This window comes from Lonchura striata, chromosome 5 (assembly GCF_050655825.1).
Source record: "Lonchura striata isolate lonStrDom1 chromosome 5, ASM5065582v1, whole genome shotgun sequence".
NCBI lineage: Eukaryota > Metazoa > Chordata > Aves > Passeriformes > Estrildidae > Lonchura > Lonchura striata.
Window position 1 is genome coordinate 40107715 of NC_140707.1, and position 20766 is coordinate 40128480.

A 20766-nucleotide genomic window follows, 5' to 3' on the forward strand; every position below is an offset into this window, starting at 1 on the left:
GCTGCCATCAGACACGTGCAGGCCCTGGGCACTGACTCAGCAAGCCCCACTTCTGTGTGGATGCAGCTCACAAGCAGAGCATCTCACATTTTCAAGAAGAACACAAGATCTCTCCACATATAAGGCAACCCATATCCTCGTGCATTTTCCCAGGTCACTTTTCCAGGGAGCTGAAGAAAGTGCTTCCTGCAGAGGACTTCCCAAAGAGAGGGCTCAGTTCAGGCTCAGTTAGCCCTGAGACACCAGCCACCCACACAAGGCTGGCAGAAAGGCACAGGGCCTTCAGAAGCCCTGAACCTTTCCAGGAAGGAAGCTGAGGTTTAAGCCAGACGTGCAGACCACTGATTTCAGACCATTCTCAATCACTAGGTCTGCATCTGAACAGTTCCCATGTTAATGCAATTCCTGAACTAAGAAGTCTTTCTTCGTCATTTAAATATTCGTTACTTAATGCAGTTTTTCTTTCTCCCTGCAGGAGATGTTGTACTTTCTCTCAGTAACACTTCTGGACTGTAGTTCAGTAGAGAGGCAATAAACCACCAACAGTTATGGCCAGGTGAAGTTCACCAGCAGACAAAAATGAAGATCCCAGACACAGTGAAAACAAGCAGTGCACAGATAGAGTCCCTACAACAACTCTTTCTGAGCTGTAGAACGTCTGTGTCAGGCTACACTCTAACGTCCCTACAGCTGCTCAGAGTAGCTCAGTCTATCACAGGGTTTGGCAAAAATGTCCAGAGAATGCTGACAGGTTTCTTGGTAGTGAAGTGGAAGCTTCTCATGTAAATTTGAGATCCATTTATGATATTGTTCAACCTCTTCACAGTTAGGTAAAGTTTCTCACACAAAGGAAATGGAAGATTTGAAGAAATAATGCTAAAAATAACAAAACTGCTGCCCTCCAGAGAGAGACACTTGGGAACTCTCCCAGCTGTGTATGCAGACTCATTGAGAATGCTTAAATAACATGCCTGGGAACTACTGGGAAAAACAGCATGGAGAGAAGTTATTTGATGCTGAAAAATGAACATCCAGTGTAAAATAGAGTTCCAGAGAAAAAACAGGAGTCCATTTACTAAATCAATCAGTTACTGTTCTGTAACTGATTTCTTTTTCATACCAATATAGAAAGTGCCACAAAACAGTACATGCATTTAATCAGGAAGAATAAGTATTACAGGGAAACAATGTATAGAGCAATCTGAGACCTCCAAACCCAAACCTGAGCACTTGGGCCAAGTTTGCTGAATACATGGGGTCTTGAACACATACCATCTAGGAAGCCTAACACACTAGTAGCAGGTATTACAAAGTCATCCTGATACTAAAGACAGAACTTCTTTACCCAGACCATTCCTGGGTTTGTTAATTTGTCTCCCTATCTCCTCCGTATGATTGGGGAAAATGATATTTGAAATTATTAGGGGAGGACACAAGACAAAACCCACTGTTTTAGTACTAAGGTAAGAGGCATTGCAGAACCATGTTCAGCAGGCCGCAGGGAGCTACCAGGACAAAAAGCAGTACAAAAATGCCACAGCCCCTTCTTTCAAATTTCTGGTAATTTTCTCTTCTTCCAACTTCCTCCATGACCATACAATTTGCTCAGCAGACAGGAATTACTCTTCCTTACCAGACAGATCCCACAGACACTGTCAGAACTTTCTTCCTCTTGCCAATTATAGTCAAAGACTGTCGTGCTCAATTTCACAGCACTCCTATCATATTAGATAATCTGCAGCACCATCCTTTATTCTCTCCCTTGTCCACCCCTGCCTTTTCTGTAAAATTCTTAGAAAAGGCTACTTTAGCCACACTTTGTATTGAGGGTGCTACTCACAAAAACAGCTACATTATGGCAGCTGACATGGAGAGCAGATGACAATGTTCCTAAGAGACAGCTTAACCTCTGTTAAACACAGTTCAAGTTTGGAAAAGAAGGGAGAAGTGTTAAAAGTATCTACTTCCCAAGTGGACTTCCTCATAAACAATCTGTCTTTCATCAGGGTATTAATGAATTACTTAACAGTCCCATCTAAACTTAAGAATTATTGTGTCCTCCCAGATCACTACTTATGATTGGAGCACTCAGCTGGAGTCTGACAACACATCCTCCAGCTAATAACCACTTGCATGCACACAAGAGCCTTCTACAATCTCACAAGGGATATATTAGTACCAATGCAGGAAAAGTCTTTTCCAAAACCTCCAGATTACATAGACCTTTTTACCTAGGATCCAGGCATTTCCAAATCACTATTTCTAAAATACATGTTCAAGAATTAGCACTGTCAAGATATGTATTTTCATTCTCTCATAGTCACCCAGCAACAAACCTCAAAACAAATTCTCAATTCTTAACATAATGCTGCAATTGTGTAAAGGCTATTTTGTGGCTAAACACCATTTTACTGTGTGAACTCCCAACAGAAATCAAAATTATTTCCCAAAAATTAGAAAGAATATTCAATGTTTGAAAAACTAGAGTGTTCCTCAAAATGTACACTGACTTCTCTTTTCGATGCCTTTTTTAGGTATCTTGTCTGAGGACAAAGAAAGCAGAAGTCTCCCAGGCACTGGGAGAAGTCCTGGATCATGACACTGGACCTTTACTCCCAGTCTATATGGCTTTATCAGAAAATAGGGTAGAGTTGTCTGCTTATATCAAATACCATGTTCTACTTTCATAGCCCTGCCCCCACAAGCATCCAAACTTAAAACCCTAAACACAAATCACAGCAACCTAGTTATTGCACATCAAAGCTGTCACTGTCACTCATTCTCAGGGGAGAAGAGACAACCAGACAGTTGACATTCACTCGTTGGCTCACAGCATAAACAGAAACCAAATCACAGTATCTCTTCTGCTGCTCAGCTAAGGCATTGATCCCACACTACCCTGCAACAACTACCCTACCAGGCCTAGACTCCAACTGCACCTGTGTTTTCCTCTTAATAGCTGTGCTTCTTGAAGTTATCTATAACTGGTCTTTTTAAACTCATCACAATCCAAGTCATTGCAGTAGTGTGTAGAACACACTCCAACAAGAGCATTTCTCTGTTACAGAAGCTGTCATCATGTGGTAGGCAAAACTACATGGGCTAATGTTGTGTGTTTCAAAGACCACTGCTTGGAAAGTTCTAATCCCAGTCTAGCACATGTACTGGCAACAGATTTCCAGTCTAGACTCCGCAAAAAGCTCCCAGAAAAGTATTTTTTTTCCATAACAGTCCATTCTGACAGGACACCATGTGGCTGCAGACAGAAAATTTGGACATAAAAAGTGACTTGCCCTCCTCAATAAAAATGGTCAAAAGAAGAAGAAGCCTCTTGAGCAACAAGACCATAGAGAGTTTCTTTCTAGAAGTGCAAAATGCCCGCGCAGGCAGGGCCATACTGCAGTAAAGGAGATCTCCAGGACTGCAGTGGCTGAGAGGAACAGCAAGGATGGTTTTGCAATAGGTGCAGATGGTATTTTCTGGGGATACATAGACAGCAAGAGGAAAAGGCATACAGTACTACACTGTCTTCCTGAAACAACTCAGAACAGACTGCCAGCACTGCAAATTGTTTAAGGAAATGGATTTAAGCCTTCTTTCAGATGCTTCCTCAGTCTGCTTATGGTCAAGCAACCTTTGGAGAAAGCCAGCTTCAGTGTCTGTTCATGGATTTCCAAATGTTACTTCGTTGCTCTGTTAATCTTATGTTACTCAGTAGTCATGGGAAGTTTGCAGCTCTCCTTCAGTATGTACTGCCTACAAATTTCAGCAGCAGAATACCAAGTTACTCTTTCAGAGCAAAATTTTCAGCAGTGTTTGCATAATTTGAGACATCCTCTCCCAACCGATTACCAGTGGGACACAAGCACTTTGGAAAATTTCATTTGATGGTAATGTACCTGACATCAGAGCCATCCCACCAGGTATCTTCCTAATTTAAAGAAGAAGCACTACTGTTTTTCTTTTCCATTTACTTGCTTAGTTGCTATATCACTTTATAAAGACCTGTTCAAGCTGACAAAAGAACAAACAATTTAGTGGAATCTAAACTATACCAACAAGAAGTGAGAAATTTATGACACATGCTTTAATTATTGTACTAAGACCCTTTCCTGGCCCATCTCCTTTCTCCCACCTCATGCACTCTTGCTGCTTGTTACATAGAATCCCATTATTTCATATAGCCATTTCCTCTCCATATTTGTCTCTATTTTTTTGCTGACAGGAACAAAAGAACAACTTTATTATTATAAGGATCTGTTGGAAAATCAGTATTTCACTTGCTTCCCTGCATTTAGAATTGCATCATATATTGCCCTGGTTTCTCCCTCTCAATACATCAGAGGCAAATTAATTCAGTTCTCAACATCTGAGACAAAGCACTTCCAATGAGGGATACAGTGGTTAAGGTCTCATGTCTTCAATTATTTTTACTGAATTGCTTCTTCCATTAAAATTTGCAGTCTTGTAAGAAGTACATTTGAAAAAAACCACAAGTTTGCTACTAGCTATTTCCAAGTAATTAAATTCATTAATCCAAAGAGGGAGCAAGGGAAATAAAACTACTTTCTCCTTCATGCTTTTTCCCCTCCTTACTCCATAATAATTATAAATGCTCTTAACTCACAAAATATTATGACCGGTATTTATTAATTCGGGTTTTTGCTGTCCTTATCTTTCTTTTGCAAGCCTTGAAACAGTAATTGCCCTGAAATCGGAAAGAATAAAAGGGTTTGCCCCACAGTAAACTTCAAACTTCATCAGCCTCTCAGAAACAAGGCTGTTGCTTCTTGCATTCTTTAGTTCTTAAGGTTTTTAGTTCACAGTATTCAGATTTACAGTTTTCCTTTTTCTGCAGCCTGCTTCCACCACAATACAGAATATTTAATTTCTATCATCACTACCAGAAAATGAGTTTTGAAAAGAGGATGCAGAAACTCACACATTCCAAGACCAGACACACACAGGTGCACAGGAGCTAAGCTGAAGTGTAAATTCAAAAGCCTGTACACAGGTTGGTAGTACAGCAACGCAGTGACTAACTTCCCAAGGAGACAGCCAGTCACTTTGCATAGCTGTGTGTGCTGCTGCATCTGCAGAAACAGGAAAAGAGAGAGGACAAGACAGAATGACCACAGCTTTCTGTCCAGCACAGGACACCCAGAAGCTCCACCTTTCTTCTGTGCAGGTTCAATTGAATACCTCATGTTTAAGAAACTCCATCCCTGTTGAAGTTTATAGACAGAAGTGCCCTCCATGGAAATAGGCAGATTAGAACACGCCTAGAGATGGGCAGAGCTCAAAATACACTGAATAAGCACACAAGCATTGTCAGCAGCCACCACGCTACTGCACGGCTTTCCACAGTTCCTGTTTTCACACAGATAAGTTAAATGCCTCCTTTTCTCAGCACACCAAATGCCCTGTACTGTGTTTACAGAGGAAACTACTTCTGCTCCTCCCCTGTTCCCAGGAGGACAGCTTATCTCGGGCTCAGGCCTGCCAGTTCCCTCAGGAAGAGCCACAGCTGTGCAGGAGCCATGAGTCATCGGAGCAAGGGGCACCCACCACACACCAGCTCTGCTCTGCAGAGCCACTTGCTGAACTACATCCTATGTGAACATGCAAGACAAGTCCTTACGGGCACACACAAAGATTAAGGCCTGTGAACACTTCAGCCTACATATATAACAATGTCTCTTCAATACACACCTTTCCCTGCCTATTCAACAGTACAATACACTTTGCACTAGCTCTACTGCTCCAGACAAAGCTCCAGGCAACCACCAGCATTTCCTGCTGCACATCCTCCAAGCCCACTCAGTCAAGGTAAGGGGTTTATGTTTTGGACACTGTGGGCCAGCTAATAATTTTAGGGAGAGTTTGGAGAGGTTGTACAAAGCAGTCCTGCCTCGCTCTGGCAGGCAAAGAAGGCAATTCCCTTTGTTCTCTTCCCTAGGGACCAGTCAACCAATCTGTCTGACCTGACCGGCCATTTCTATAGCTAATGGAACTGGAGAGGAAGTAGCAACCACATGGATTTTCCACCAGACTCCAGCATTTTGAGAGCCTTAATGCAAGTTTCCAGCACAAGTAACATCAGAAAGGGTAAGTAAACTTAGTGAAAAACAATCAACTGAATATTGATCAGAGGGTAATGCAACAGAATTGCAAGAGTCAGGAGTTAAGTTTCACAAAATAATTCTTGTTGCTAAACAAGACCTTATAAAACTACAATCACTTCCCAAGGAACCACCCTGAAATCCTGTGCCTGGGAGCAGAAAGGGTTTTTTTGTGACACAAGATGAGTGGAAGGCAGACAATGAGTAGGATGCATGTGCCGCCCATTTCCTTTGGTTGAAATACACAAGACAAACTAATAAAATGTAAGCATGATTACAGGATAAATCTCTAGCATACACCTATGATCACAACACAGACCCTTTAACTTTTCCATCAGGAAATCAGGCAGTCACTCCAAATCAGTAAGAAAGAATGCTATCAGAAACAACCTCGTATCTGCCAGCCCACATTTAGGCCAATAAACAACCAGCTTCCTTGCAACAACAACCCACTTTTAACATGGCATGTATACCTTCATCAACTCTTCAGGATCTACGGGGGAGAGAGGGGGAAAATTGACCGAGGTAGCCAGAAAGCAGCTTTTCAAGTAACAGCCAAAATATTCTCCCTGAGAACCCAGGAGCTGTGGTAATCCCCTTTTTGAAATGCTAATGTCATTACAACCATAGCAGCAGAAGACAAGCATGGGGCCTGAGTGACAGAGGCTCTGCTGCAGCCTTCCACAGATGATTTAAACTGAGCCTTTTGTAACTCTCCTCCCCAAAGCTCCCTGCCCGGCATCACGCTTGGCAGGAGCTGCAGCTGCCATCCGACCCTCCCGAGGAGCGGGGGTGCAAAGATCAAGCTGATGAATTGATGCGTGCGGGCCGGGGCGCAGCAGCCTGTGCTGCAGCCTTGTGCTCTCTGACGCCAGGACAAAGACGGGCTCGGGGAACACTTGAAACAAGACAAAGCAAAAGGTCCCCGACTGCTGTCTTGCTACTGCTAAACAACTGCACAACAGTAAAAATCATTACAGCTGGTCATTAAACTGCGAACAGCACATACCAGTGCAGGAGAGCACGGCTCAAAGAAACTAATCAGCATAAATACGTCTACCCTTCCACCCGGGGAACCAGCTCAGCCTTGGGAGGAAATCCCTCCCATGGAGAAAGCTACTCCAAAGGGACAGGGTACAGTCAACTTCCCCGGCAAAAGCAACTGCAACTATATGCTGTGACCAGACTGGAGACCACACCAAGCACCACAAGTTTCATCTTGCCATCACATGATATTTAACAATTGACAGGTGGTTACCAGAGGGCTTTCTAGTTTTGTTTTCAATTCAGTTTTCATTACATCTGATACCAGTCAGGGAAAACCAACTTCTAGTGATGATTCTGTTGTAAATACTACAGGATTTACTGCAGGTGTTTCCTGTAACTTGCCATTTCTTACCATCTCACACTATATGAAAAAAGAGATCATCACCACAATGCCTGAGAAGTAAATCAAGCCAAGCTGCACACCAAGTGGAATACAGGTTAATTGGAAAAGCGAACTACAGACTGAAACATTTGCTATTCACAAACACTGCTGCATTTACAGCAATTCTCACTTCACCATGACACCATGAAGCTACCCTAACCCCACAGTCAAAGCAGGCAATTGTCCTGCTCTGCACTGGGGCAGCCTCACCTCTAGTCCTGTGTGCAGTTTTGGGCACCACAATGTAAAAAAAGCATTAAGCAATTCAGAGTGTCCAAAGAGGGGCCACGAGGATGCTGAAGGGTCTGGAGGGGAGCCACATGAGGAGCAGCTGAAGTCACTTGGTCTGTTCAGTCTGGAGGAGACTGAGGGGAGACCTCATTGTCTTATTGTGGTCTTCAGCATCCTCATAAGGGGAAATGGAGGTGCAGGCACCAATCTCTGCACTCTTGTGACCAGTGACAGAACTTGAGAAAATGACATGAAGTTGTGTCAGGGGAGGTTTAGGTTGGATATCAGGAAAAAGTTTTTCAAGAGGGTGTTTGGTCACTGGAACAGGCTCCTCAGTGAAGTGGTCACAGTACTAATCACAGTGATTCTTGGGGTGTTCTGAGTAGGGACACCTCAGGAGTTGGGACTTAATGCTCCTGAGGAATCCCTTCCAACTCAGCATATCCCATGAGTCTATGAAAGAATATGGAAGAGCCCCTTATCCTACTCCTGCTTAGGTGGCCTCTACTGCCAAAGAAGAAAGGTGGCAGACCCTCTAGAAAGAGAGATGCATTTGCACAGTGCATGCTGCTGGCAGGCAGCTTTGAAATCCTAGGTTCAGTGTCAGTTTTTTAGAAATAAAACCACAAAAGCTCAGATTCTGCAGGCATCTTCACTTGGTGCTACTAACAAAAGTCAGGAGAAAAATTTCCTCCATCTGAAGCAACTAATTAAGTCAAGAGTTGAGAGGATGGAAACAGACTTAATGATAAGATGCTTTCCTGCTGTCAGAGGATGTAGAACAGACATTAATTTTCATCCTCTCAAATCCCTCCATGGCAGCCAATGCAGACAAGCATGAAATACTCCTGACCTGCCTCAGATAACTGGCCAGAGGTATGCAGTAAAATAGCTATGAGTTCATGCATCTTAACTGTAGTCAGAGAATGAATCTCTTCACAACACCCCTAGTTAGCAGCTTATACCAATTCTTCTTTGTTTTACTTACAGCAAGAATCAAGGATGCTAAAAGCAGCCCTGTATCCCAGATGACAGGCTGCAACGTTCCTTTGCCTCCCGTGCAGTCATACCACTGCCTTCCCAAGGAAGGCCTTCCTCATACATAGGACCAGCTCATGACTGGAAAGACCTGGTTAAAGTGGGACCACACATGACCAAGGCAATACTGACAGGAAAAATATACAATAGCATAAAATCAAACAAACCCAAAAAAAGCAACAAAAAAAATCCAGTTCTCTGAAAAGGTGCTCCAGCTCTGAGGAGTCTCCACAGCTGGAGCCATGTGCCAAGAGGCAGTCAAGCTCTCCAGGATGCTAAGAGGAGGCAGGGAGGCAGAACTTCTCACAGGAGCTAACCTCTTCCAACCACACTGCAGTTCCAGTGTGGTCGCCCAGCAGAGGCATGGCCTTACGCCAGCAGGCAGCGATCTGGCCACCACTGCACACGCCTCCTCTCCCACACAGCACAAGTGCACTAACAGGGCCTGCACTGCCAGTCTTGTCATCTGCCTCTGTGTGTTTCACTACCACACCAGTGACTAAAATTTACCTGCGTCCTGTACCAACAGAGAGCTCAGCTCTCCCAGCTCCCCCAGCAGTACATCTCCCCTCAACTGTTCCAAAAGTGGAGTCCAGCTTACTAAAAGCCATGGAGGAAACAGTCACCATCAAAGCATGAACTGTCAACTTAAAGAAAGCATTTAAATATTTGAGAAGTAAATGCAAATAAAGAGATTCAAAGTAAGAAGGCTCAAAGGTCAACCCTGCTTTGGGCTAATGGCATAAACATATGCAGCAAGACTAGTTTGCTGGGAAAGTCAAAGAACTGGAGGACTAAAATAATAAAATGTAAAAAAAACAAACTTGCCACCTTCATGGATTTCACTAAGACTTGCTCTTAAAGGTCTACTCATTGCAGCTTGTGATTATGTTCAAATTTCTCAGCTTGCATACGAAAAATTTGTAACTTCCTCCTCTGAGAAAGAGTGACAGCTGAACCCAAACAGGCATATTATAAACCTTTTGCCTTTTTTTAGTATTTTACAACCTAGGTCATTTACACCAAAGAAAGTGTTTACGATGAAACCTGAAGGTTGTCATTCAGGTGCATTCAATGGTTACTTCTGCTAGGGACAGCAAAACCAGGGAGAGAAGTGCTAGCTTCAGGATAATACAGAGCATTACTGATACTTTACACACTGCCTGTGCAAAAGAGAAAATGTGCTGCAGCACAAAGCATGGCTCAGCACAACTCATACAGTACAGCTCCTTTTCAAAAAGCACACCAGCAGGCCCATAACTTGAACTACTGGAGACTGGTTACATAGCAGGACAGCCCCAGGGCTCTGAGTTTCAAAGACAGCTGCTCTGAAGTTACAAGAGGAATGGACACGAGGAAACTGTTAGAAATCCACATTTCTCTCCTGCCATGACAGAGATATATCAACAGCTGTGAGTTTTGTTTGACAGACCAGAAAGCACATTCCTGAGGGCTTCTGCAGCATCAGCTAAGTCTCCTAGATGTTAAATCTCCAGCATGCTGGTGGTCGAGAATAAAGGCAGCACTAGAAGTCACTTACCCACTCTAACATAATTTCATTCCACACTTACAGTGACATACAGACACCACCTGGAAGGAAAAATCAGCAGCAGAGTGCTGACAAGGATTTAGAGTTGGGCAGCTTTAATAGGTTTATCTTCTTTACAAAAAGAGTTCCTCTATAGGGGTGAAGCATCCAAACAAATGCAGTATACCAACTGGGAAGAGCAAAGCAGCTTTTAATAGTGAACACAACTATTCATTTTAACAAAGTTCACTTTAATAGTGAACACAAACTAAGAAAAATGTAACTTTGAGAAAGTCACATACCACTGTAAACATGGCAGCAACTTCCACTTGAAATTCCTCCCTACATCATCTTTCACAGAAAATTGCTATACAGTCTTTCATAATTCCTCACCCCCAGATCACCATTAATGATGTTAGAGCACTTATAGATAGGCATAGCCAGTGCTCCAGTAACTGGTGTCTTCACCTTGATCTGCTTCTTCCTTAGATTTCTGCACTTCAGTCCCTGGAGGGCACATGCACTTTGTAACCTTTAATTCTTAAACTCTCCACCAGTGTCTCACAAATCAGTCTTGTTGCCTACAGAAAAACTTCAAAATCCTGATGTTGTAGAGGCATCCTCCTGCATTAAGATATTTAACCCTAAGAAAGTAAACACACGTATTTTACTACTAGAGTTCTCCCTCCCAAGGCCATGCAATTCTTAACTGTTCTAATCTACTTGCATAAATAAAACACTACTTTCTTTTTGGATTTGCACTACTAAACCATCAAGTCACTAATTTGCTTTATAAACCACTAGGATCTTTTTTACAACTCTATCTCTGGAAGTAGTCACCCTCCTGTTTTGCTGCACTCCCATCCCCCTCCTCTCCTTCCTAGAATCTTATTCTCCACCAATCCTCATTCATGTTCAGTCTCTTCTACCACCTTCCTACAAATCCCCATTCGCCTTACAACATTGGTAAGAGCACAAAAGATTTTTATTCTCTTTCTGGACAGTTTTATCAGTGTCTAAGCATATATCTGACACAAAATTCTTTACACACCACATTGGTCTTTTTCTCAGGACATAGAAAATGTTCTTTCTAGCCAGAAATGCAGCAGCAGCATTTGACTTTCTAATTATGACTCTGCGTGTGTCCAAGCTCACTATGTTTCTTCCCTGTCTGTGTGCTGAAAACTCAAGACAACATCCACCAGAGGTGCTTATCTCACTGTACAGCAAGGCAACATTTTTCAAGTAAGACATATTTTTCCCTTTACTGACAAAGTAAAGGATGTATCTCAAAAGCAGCAGCAATGGTATTTTTTTGCTTTTGAACAAGAAATATTTTCCCAATTGAATTAAGATGACTGGCTAGACCTAAAATGCTGAGTCCACAGGATTTCAAGTTGCTCTTTTGTTACCCTACTGTTCAATTCTTTGGCTTCTGATCCCACTGAAATGCTTATTACTATATTAGGTGGATAAACACACTTAATTTTGCATTCACAGCACTGGACCTATAGAGAAGAAACACAGGAGAGATCTCCATCCAGCACCAGCTGTGTCAAAGTACACAAGCAATGAGGGAGCATCCCAACAACCTCTTAAGATTAGGCAGTCTTCTCAGTACAAGAAATCCAGAAGTTCCCCTCCCCATTCCATAACAAGAGAATCACTGTACTAGGCTGGGCCAAAAGCTTACTTTATTCTTCGACAGTTTAGCAACAAGCCCGCTCCAGCCCAATCCACCTAGCACATCCTGTAACTCATCTATGCAGCCCCACACCTAAGGGGTTATTTAAAATCCTTTTAACAACATCTGGAAGCAGTCCTCCAACTCCAGTGCAACACTTTGCAGAAGCAGAGCCTCAGGAATTCCTGTTTGCAAGGCAAGGTGAACGCGCCCCAGAGGTTTCAGTTAATTAAAAGAAAAATGTGTTTTTATATGCAGACCAGCACACACAGATAAGCAGGTATACAGCCTCTTGTGACAATGCCATAATCCTCTTCCAATTACTTTCACAAAGGTACAAACATTTCTGAGCTTGCTGCTCAAGTGCCTGTAGTACCATCTTCACTCCTGACTATTGGCAGATTGTTACCAGCAGTGTTTCAGCAGCCCTCATCTAGACACAGATTCCCAGGTTTAGCAGAGCCTTGACCACAAAAGCTGAATTTGACCACAAAAGCTGAAGACTCAACAATCTACAGTTTCCTACCTTGCCCCATCACTTGTTTACGCCTTCCCACCCATGTCAGCATACTGAGGTCATACCCACAGCTTTACACACCACACACCACCTATACCAGCAGTACTTGCAGTAACAGCCCAGGCTGAAGTTTGCTACAGTTCCACAGCAAATGTACTTCTTGCTCCGCCATCCCCACTGCAGAATCATTATCATGGCAGCATGAAGAGGAAGTGGTAACTACTTGTGGTACTTTGGTTAAACATAAGGGCTGGAGAAGCAATGGCAGACATGGGTTGCACAGATGAAAAACATAATAGTGCCTCAGCTGCTCTGGGAACCAGTGTAGGATTCAAAAGGGACAGAAAGCAGGAAAGGAACTGGGACAAGGTGATAAACAAACTTTCTTCTGTCCCACTGTCAGGACTTTTCCTGTAATACTAGGGGAAAAACCAAACTCTTCCCAAATCATTGCCTCTAGCAAATAAAAAAGAAAGGACTGAGTGAAAATAGGAAGAGACAGAAATCTGGATCTTCAGCCTAGTGGGCAGCAGTCCTCAAGGAACACCAAAATGGTGATGAGTCAGAACCTGGACTGTAGTTCATAACTAGTTTCTCCTGAAGAACAAAACCCAACTAGCACCCCTCCTGCTTCCCTCTGTGATGAAACTCATACCAGCTTCCATCTTTTGCATTCTAACCCAAGAAGTTACTATGAATTGGACCAGACAACTCTTGAAGTCTTTCCTAAAACAGCTGATTTTCCTGCTAGCAACCATAGCTAAGAATTGAAAGCTCCTTAATACTATGTGTATGTGATACTGCTTTTCTTACCAGGAGTAATATTCAGGCATTGAATATAAATAGAGGATTCAGATGACCCCATCAGCACTTCTGTTAACCCCCACTTTCTGAAGACCAAAATTTGGTAGGTGGCTTAAAATTCCCCTCCCACACATTTAAATGCTTCTTCATTAATCCATTCCCCTCAGATTTTGTTCCTGTGGTGTTTTTTGGGGTTTTTTTATTTGTTTTTCCTTGTTTGTTTGGTTTTGGGATTTTTTTGTTTGTTTTTGGTTTTGTTTTTTTTCAGAGGAGGGGAAAAGTTCAGACCAAACAAATCCTATTTCAGAGTTCAATAAAAACATACAGAAAACTTTATTTTATATATTTAGAAGAGATAAGGAAACCAAATATGCTTCCCAGCTGCTTCCAAAGTTGCATGCATCCATAACATGGCCACTGGAAAGACTTCAGATTTTTTATGAGCACTTGAAATAAAAAGCAGGAGTATCCATCCAATGGAATATATCAAGAATCACGCTGAGATATTCACTTTTCTTGATTAAAGGAAATGACAGGTTTTTTTACCTCAGTCTGTCCTCTCAATACTCTGTGAGCCTCTCAAAACTCTCACAAGCAGCATGTCTCTGCATTTAATGAAATATTTATCCAGATTTGTTGTTTTCTTGAGTAATTTGAAGTTAAAGATTGTAGAAGGCACAAGGATCCCTTCCAAGCACAGTGAAAGGTGAGAAGCTGATCTCCCTCTCGCAAACTGAGGGCAGCCATCATTCCCAAATCCAAGGGTCAAAAATTAAAATGAGACAGAGATGAATCTCAAGCCTATCCAACACAACAAAAAGTATAATGGGACCCCTAGCTCACAGACACTTATATTAACCAATAAAATATCACACTAATTTCTCATAGTACAACAGTGAATTTAAGTCTACTCACATGCAGGTCCTTTGGATTTGCTTGGCCAACCTAGGACAGACAAAAGAAAGATTCAGGATTATTATTATGCTATCATGGTTTAAGTCAGCAGTTGGCTAAACATCACAAAGCTTTAATTCATTCTTCAGCCACTAAAACTCATTAAAATTTTAAAAGTTATGTGGCTTCTTGAGATCCTCATTACTCCCTTCAAGGCATTTACTTAAGTAACACTGCCTGGGTCAGTGTGTGTAGCAGTGTGAATATTATTATCATTATATGAATAGTCTAATCCTGAGCCTACCTGCATCTGCTTCCTAGCCATCTTTGCAGCCTGGCATTATTCTAGAAGCTCCTCACTATGCTCTTCCATACCACTCTGCTCTTATTAAGCTCTACATAGGGACTGTAAAGAGTAATTGCTCCTGAAAATGCTCCCCCTTCTCTCCACGAAAAAGGCCACACTGCTTTGGGCTGACACTGTAATTTCTCCAAACCCACACTTACATGAAGCATACAGGTTAGAATCAAGATTATCTGTTCATGCATGACACTCCATATTTCTGTCTGGCCATTCAGTGCTACAGTGTCCTTGTGTTCAGGGCCATTGAATTTATCCCTAGCTGTATAAACGCCTTCCTTTCAGCTGCATAATCAGAGACAAAGGAAACCTCTGCTTCGCAGAGATTCCCAAAGAATAGGAACAAGTCTGAATCTGCTCAATGAGCGGAGTGCGCTCTAACAAGCTGCTCTCTGCAATGCAAACAAGAGCTCCAGAGCTCTGTGCAAAGTAACCTTGGCACTGAAAAGACCTCAGAACAGCAAGCAGCAGATTGGCTGCATTTGCGTCACAGAAAACACACAGGAATGAAGTGGTTTCAGTTTATTCAAGCTTAATTTATCACTTTAATGGCAATCCTAAAAATTAAAGAGCTAACTTTATAGCATTTTGCACGTGCAGTCAACAAAAATCAGAATGTGTCTAAATCTAAATGGACTTAAAATTTCCGAGCCTGCATTACTATTAATTTTTAAAGGTTAATATTTACACTCTCTCATTTATGGGTATTGATATTTGCTTAATTTAATTATATTGGGATGTTTAATTCTTTTACCAACACATTTACTTGCATTTCCCAGGATCAGGAGATGTTATTATCAATAATGAAAGGCCCAACCTGTTTTGATAGGTTTCTGACAGAGCCAGTCATGAATCCAAGAGAGATTACACATTTGGAACATAGGAAGCTTTTAGAGTATTTTACAGACATGTTAAAATTTAATGAACAACTTTTAAAATTTAATGAACAACTTAATCTGATCTACTGTCATTCTTCCAAAAATAGCCTGGCCAGGCAGGAGAACCATTGTGAATGAGATATAAATACAAGGTCTTAAGGGACAAAGAAGGAGGGAGAGGGGATAAAATTACAAAAGTCACAGCAACAAAGAAAAAATGGAGAGGCATTATCTGTGGAAATGCAGATAAGGTTGTCATTGCTTTTCTCCAATGTTTCAGAAATTCCCCATCTCTATCTACTAAGCATCCTGGCTCTTAGCTACATTGCAGTTGAACCCTCAAAGAAACAGAAAAGACAGATGAAGAACAAAGCCTCAGTATTCCTGAGGAGCTTTCTAAGTCTCCTTGCTTGCTCATTCCTTCATTACTTCCCACAATTAATCTTGGAGAACTTGCCAGACAAGGAAAAACACTACAACAGTGATAAAGCTCAAAAAATATTCCTGAGCAACACTCAAGTTTCCATAAATCCTCCTCTGCTGACAAAAACTCACTGCTTGCCTATTACCAAGCACTGCATTTGTTTTGTGTTAAAATATGTGCAGTGGTTATTTTCATATTCATGGATATCTTTCCATGAAAAGGGGACAGTTCCCCAAATTCTAGAGTATGTTAGTGACTAAGCAACTTATATTCATCTCATGACACTTGAGGCTATTTGGATAGATTGCTTGAGACAAAGTGCTGAGTATTTTTCTTAAAAATCCATGCATAAATAAAACAGAGGACAGAGCAGATGCTTGCTGACTGAAAATGAGTCTGCTCTCTGCATTAAACGCATGGCAAAGAGAACATCTTCCTGCCCAGACCATGAATATGTCTCTAAGCTTCCTGGAACTTAAGCAATAGAATTTTTAAGCAGCAAAATGATTGCAATACAATATACCTCAGATGGTTTCATACATACGAATCACAAGCTCTGCTTTCTTACTCAGGGCTGAGCCAGACATTGTCTCCATGCATGTATTTTTATGAGAACATTCTTCAGCTTTTATAGCAATTTTGAGCTTGTCACACTGGCTCTACATTCAAGATAAGCACTACCACCACAAGATTTAATACAGTCTCCTGCTTCATGTTAACAGCGTTTTGCTCTGCTTGCTCTGAATGACTTGGCTGTGCAAAGTAATAAAGTGAGGATGGCAAGCTGGCTGGGGGACCAAGATGAGGGAAAGCTGATTTTCCAAGCACCTCGCTAGTACTCTTTGTTTCTCCATCTGGCTCTCTGCTCCTCAGATGACATGCTCAGTAATGTTACTCATGGCTGGCATGCTGCTGCAGGTGCAGCTCCCTGGGCCCATGATGCATCACTGAGCACCCTCCATCCCTCCCAGCAATTGCCTTTTGGGTTGCCACATCCCAGCCTCAGAAAACCTGTACATGGAAGTGCTCCTCAGCAAGCCCTCCCCCAGGACTTCTTCCTGCATGTCTTACCCTCTGCTATGATCCTGGCTCCCCTCTGTTTTCTCACTTCCCCTGCAGGAAATGGTTCCTGCCTAGCCACTATAATCCTGTTTAGCAGATGATCTGCCTTCATCAGTTCACCACAACTGGTTTCAGATCCTGAAGCAAAAAGAACACAGAAAGGGAAATACAATGCAGAATCACTCTTGGGTCTTCTGACATGCCTAGCTAGCACTTTTGTAATGTGATTGGATGTCTCAAAAATTGCATTAAAAAGGATTGTCAGTATTGTGGCAGCTTTTCCCCATCCAGCAGTCCGTGCAGCACAAGGCATTTGCATACTTATTGCATCTCAGCTGAAGGTGCTGCAGTGCCTAATGGGGTTTCAGATGGTGATGGTGCCTCAGGCTGGCATATCTGACAGGCTTACATCTGAAATGAGGCAGTGACACTATCACCAACAACACCAAGGTTCTAAAAAAGGCATGGATAGCCCAGATCCAAAAAGATCTTGTCCCTTTCCCACTGTCATTAACTATTCATGACAATTTGTCATGCTCTTAAGGGTGTCTTCCCCACCCCCTCATTACCTACAAGGCTAAAATAGGTCAGGAAGACATATAAGCCTGAGATATCTGATTTCAGCAGTCTCTCCCTTCCAACTCAAAGAGCCAGGAATAGCAAAAAGAAATCACTCCAAAACTCCTCCTCCAGAAGTTTCCAGCACCAGTAGACTTTTCCATACAGGATCATCTAAACTTTGACTGCATCTGGCAGCTAATGTTTACCCTGCTGTACCACACTGATGCTGAGGAATGTTGGTCTCATTACATTCTCAGGTGCCATGATATGTCAAATAAATTGGACTTTTTAGAGGTTTTTTTTACATAGGTAAGCTAACGCTCTACATTACAACAGCTGCTCAAGTCAAATCTGTCTTTTTGGGATTAACTCCTTCAAAGTTCTTGCAAAAGCAAACAAAGTTTCCCCTTCCATCTCATGCCTCTGATGACCAGACATTTCTCTACAGACAAAAACTAGATTGTGGCTGGTCTGAGAAAACGACATATTTCAGGGTATCCTGGGTAACCAAGCACACACTTCACATCAAATACTACCTTCTCAGTATCCACTATTCTATCTTCCACTCATTTCTAAAAGGCACTCATTTCTAAATGTCCCATCTCTGATGACATTTTTCTTATCATCCCCCATTCCACTGTTTTTTACACTATTCACAACACTCATCCATCCAAGAAACATCAAAAGATGAGGGAAGAAAGAAGAGCTGAAAAGGGGGTCCAAGAGAGAGGCACAGGTAGCAGGTGTTAAGGTGTCAGAAGACAGCATACAAGGAAACACTGAACAGATTCATCAGCTGTGTAAAAGAGCTGGACACAATCTCTGCTTCTAGCCCTCCACATGAGCAGTTCCTTCAAGGCACACAAATAACATTGTTTACATGAGAATCTCACTCAACACAAACATGGTCCATGCTCTTGAGATGCCCCAAGTGTCCTCAAGCTGCAGTAAAGGGATGAGAATGGAGGGGAAAAGAACCCATGGGAATCAAAACTACAGGATGAAGAACAAGCACTTACTCATTACTACGCAAAACTCATCCAGTTCAGACACTTCCCACTCTGCTAAACAAGTAGTGATGAAATTTCTTCTGTGTACAAATAACATCAACCACCACCAGTTTTCACCTAAAAATATACAGTCACTTCCAAACTTATATACCTCCCCCTCCCTGTAGCATATATAAAGATTTCACTTACCGGTGGACTGTGCTTCCAAGATAAAGGAACCAAAGAAAACTAGCAGACGAAATAACCCATGGCCAGTCAAAGCAAGAGATGATCCTGTGTTGCTCTTTGATGCTACCATTCCATGGCACATCTTTCACCCACCAAGGTTTCTTTTTAAAAAAATTCTGAAAGATCTGGTTGATCAGGAGCACCTTGGTCTACAAAAAACAGACAAAGCAAGAAAAAACGTTAAGCCAAACACCTACAACACCTGGAGAAGGAAAAGGGAAAGTTAGAAACAGAGAGAAACCTTTTACATGTTCTAGCACTTAGGAGTCTTACTCAGTATTCACAGTCCTCAAGTAACAGGAGCAGAAAAAACAATCTTCTACACAGGAAAGACTAAAAGGAGCTGTATTAGAGAAAGAAAGTAACTTTTCACTCACTAATGTTTCAAATGAAGACTGCCTAGCTTACAATTAATTTTAGCTTTTCCCTTCAAGACAGCCCCAGAGACATAGCATCTGGAAGATTTGTTTCAAAAATTCTTCAAGAAAGCCAGTCTTTCTTCGCTCCCACCACTTTTCAGAGGGTCTCTGAGACACAGTAGACTGTAGGATAAATCAATCAAATGCTTCTTCAGCCACCTGGAGAGGCACAGCAATGCTGACAGCCAGCCGGCAGGCAAACACAAGCTTATGAGGAGGAATGTAAAACAACTTGCAAACCTCAAGTATAATGATCTGACAGGACAGAGCACAGCAATTAAAACTGCAGGATGTGACACTGCTCATACCTGAGGACTTAGGGATTCACCCACAGCCTATGCGGCACTGTCACAGCAAAAACAGCCTTGTACATAAACACACAAAACACAGCTAGGAAACAGAGAAAGCACAAAGCTGAACCCATACTTTGAATGAAGACCCAGCAGAACAAATTTCGCCAACCTGTTATAGTTTTAAACTGCAAGGCCTCCAAAAGTAAACACACCAACAACCAAGCAACCCACCAAAAACACCCTGGAAAAACAAATCAACCAATAAAATAAAAACAACCCAAAAAACCCCACCTGGAAACACATTTCAGTACTTGTATCCTACTATTCATTACACATCTGAAGCTCTCAGGTGAAAACAAATTTGCCAAAATTAATGGTTTTTACACCTGACAACAGGAATAGTTTTAATTTTGAGGAAAACCCCATTCAGCCACAGCTTCTTCAGTTAAATGATTCTGCAGACTGAAGGAGGATTCAGTTTTTTATTCAGTTTTTTATTTCATTTCCAAGTTTCCCAAGAAAATTCAAAACTGCTGGAAAATCTCAAAGAGATCTGAGAAGTGCAGAGGCAGGTATCGTACTCTCTTGTACCTTGTGAAGACAAACAGGACATCTGGGTTAGCACTCCTGCTACTGGGGAAGATCCTTAAGTACTTCTGAGATTAAAGCAACACACCTGAACTGACTAGAGAAACACATGACTCAGCCTCAACTCACATTTCCAATTACTCAGGCAAAACAGTAGATGCATTATGGGAGGGAATATCTAGATCTGTCAATAAACCTGGTAGCCATTCTAGTTAAAAAAGGGTTTTCCCTTAGCTCACTACTATGCTTATACTTCACAAAAGGGCTGTCTTTAAAATTCAGATCTTTCTTTTCGGCTATCTCTCAGAAAAAAATTCTTTTTCTGCATACACCCTACCTTGAAATGTCATTTCAAGATGACAAAATATCATGTGAATTGGAGCTGCTGCTTCAATAAACTCTGTGTCTACCCTTTTTGTTTCTTGCTTCATTTGGAGAGGGAGGGAGAGGAGTGAATCTATACCACTATGCCTGTAGCACAGCCTATATATTTCTCATGTATTCCACAAGTATGGAGCCAATGCTTTGTTCAGCAAACTTCTACCATACAGAACAGAATAAGTATACGTTCACTTACCTGCTAGAATACCTTCAGCAACAATTAGACCATGGAATGAAAAAAGTATGTGAAGAAAGCCAAGCCAGTTAATCTGTACATCTGCCCTGTGCTCTCAAGTCAGGCCTCCTGCACGGCA

General features: G+C 42.0%; 1 protein-coding gene across 32 annotated transcripts in view; it reads right to left on the reverse strand.

Moving 5' to 3' along the window:
• Positions 1–20766, reverse strand: part of SUSD6 (sushi domain containing 6) — a 90635-nt gene that overhangs the window by 28068 nt on the left and 41801 nt on the right. For 19 of the 32 annotated variants that reach the window (XM_085582040.1, XM_085582035.1, XM_085582026.1 and 16 more), the window contains 3 exons: positions 18733–18920; positions 16982–17110; positions 14269–14298 (listed from right to left, as the gene is read on the reverse strand). In XM_085582040.1, the coding sequence (XP_085438166.1) occupies positions 14269–14298; positions 16982–17110; positions 18733–18853 (280 nt within the window). In that variant the 5' untranslated portion in view covers positions 18854–18920. Of the gene's footprint in view, positions 1–14268; positions 14299–16981; positions 17111–18732; positions 18921–19652; positions 19725–20766 lie in introns of all 32 variants that reach the window. The other 13 variants (XM_085582043.1, XM_085582032.1, XM_085582034.1 and 10 more) reach the window with 2 other exon arrangements.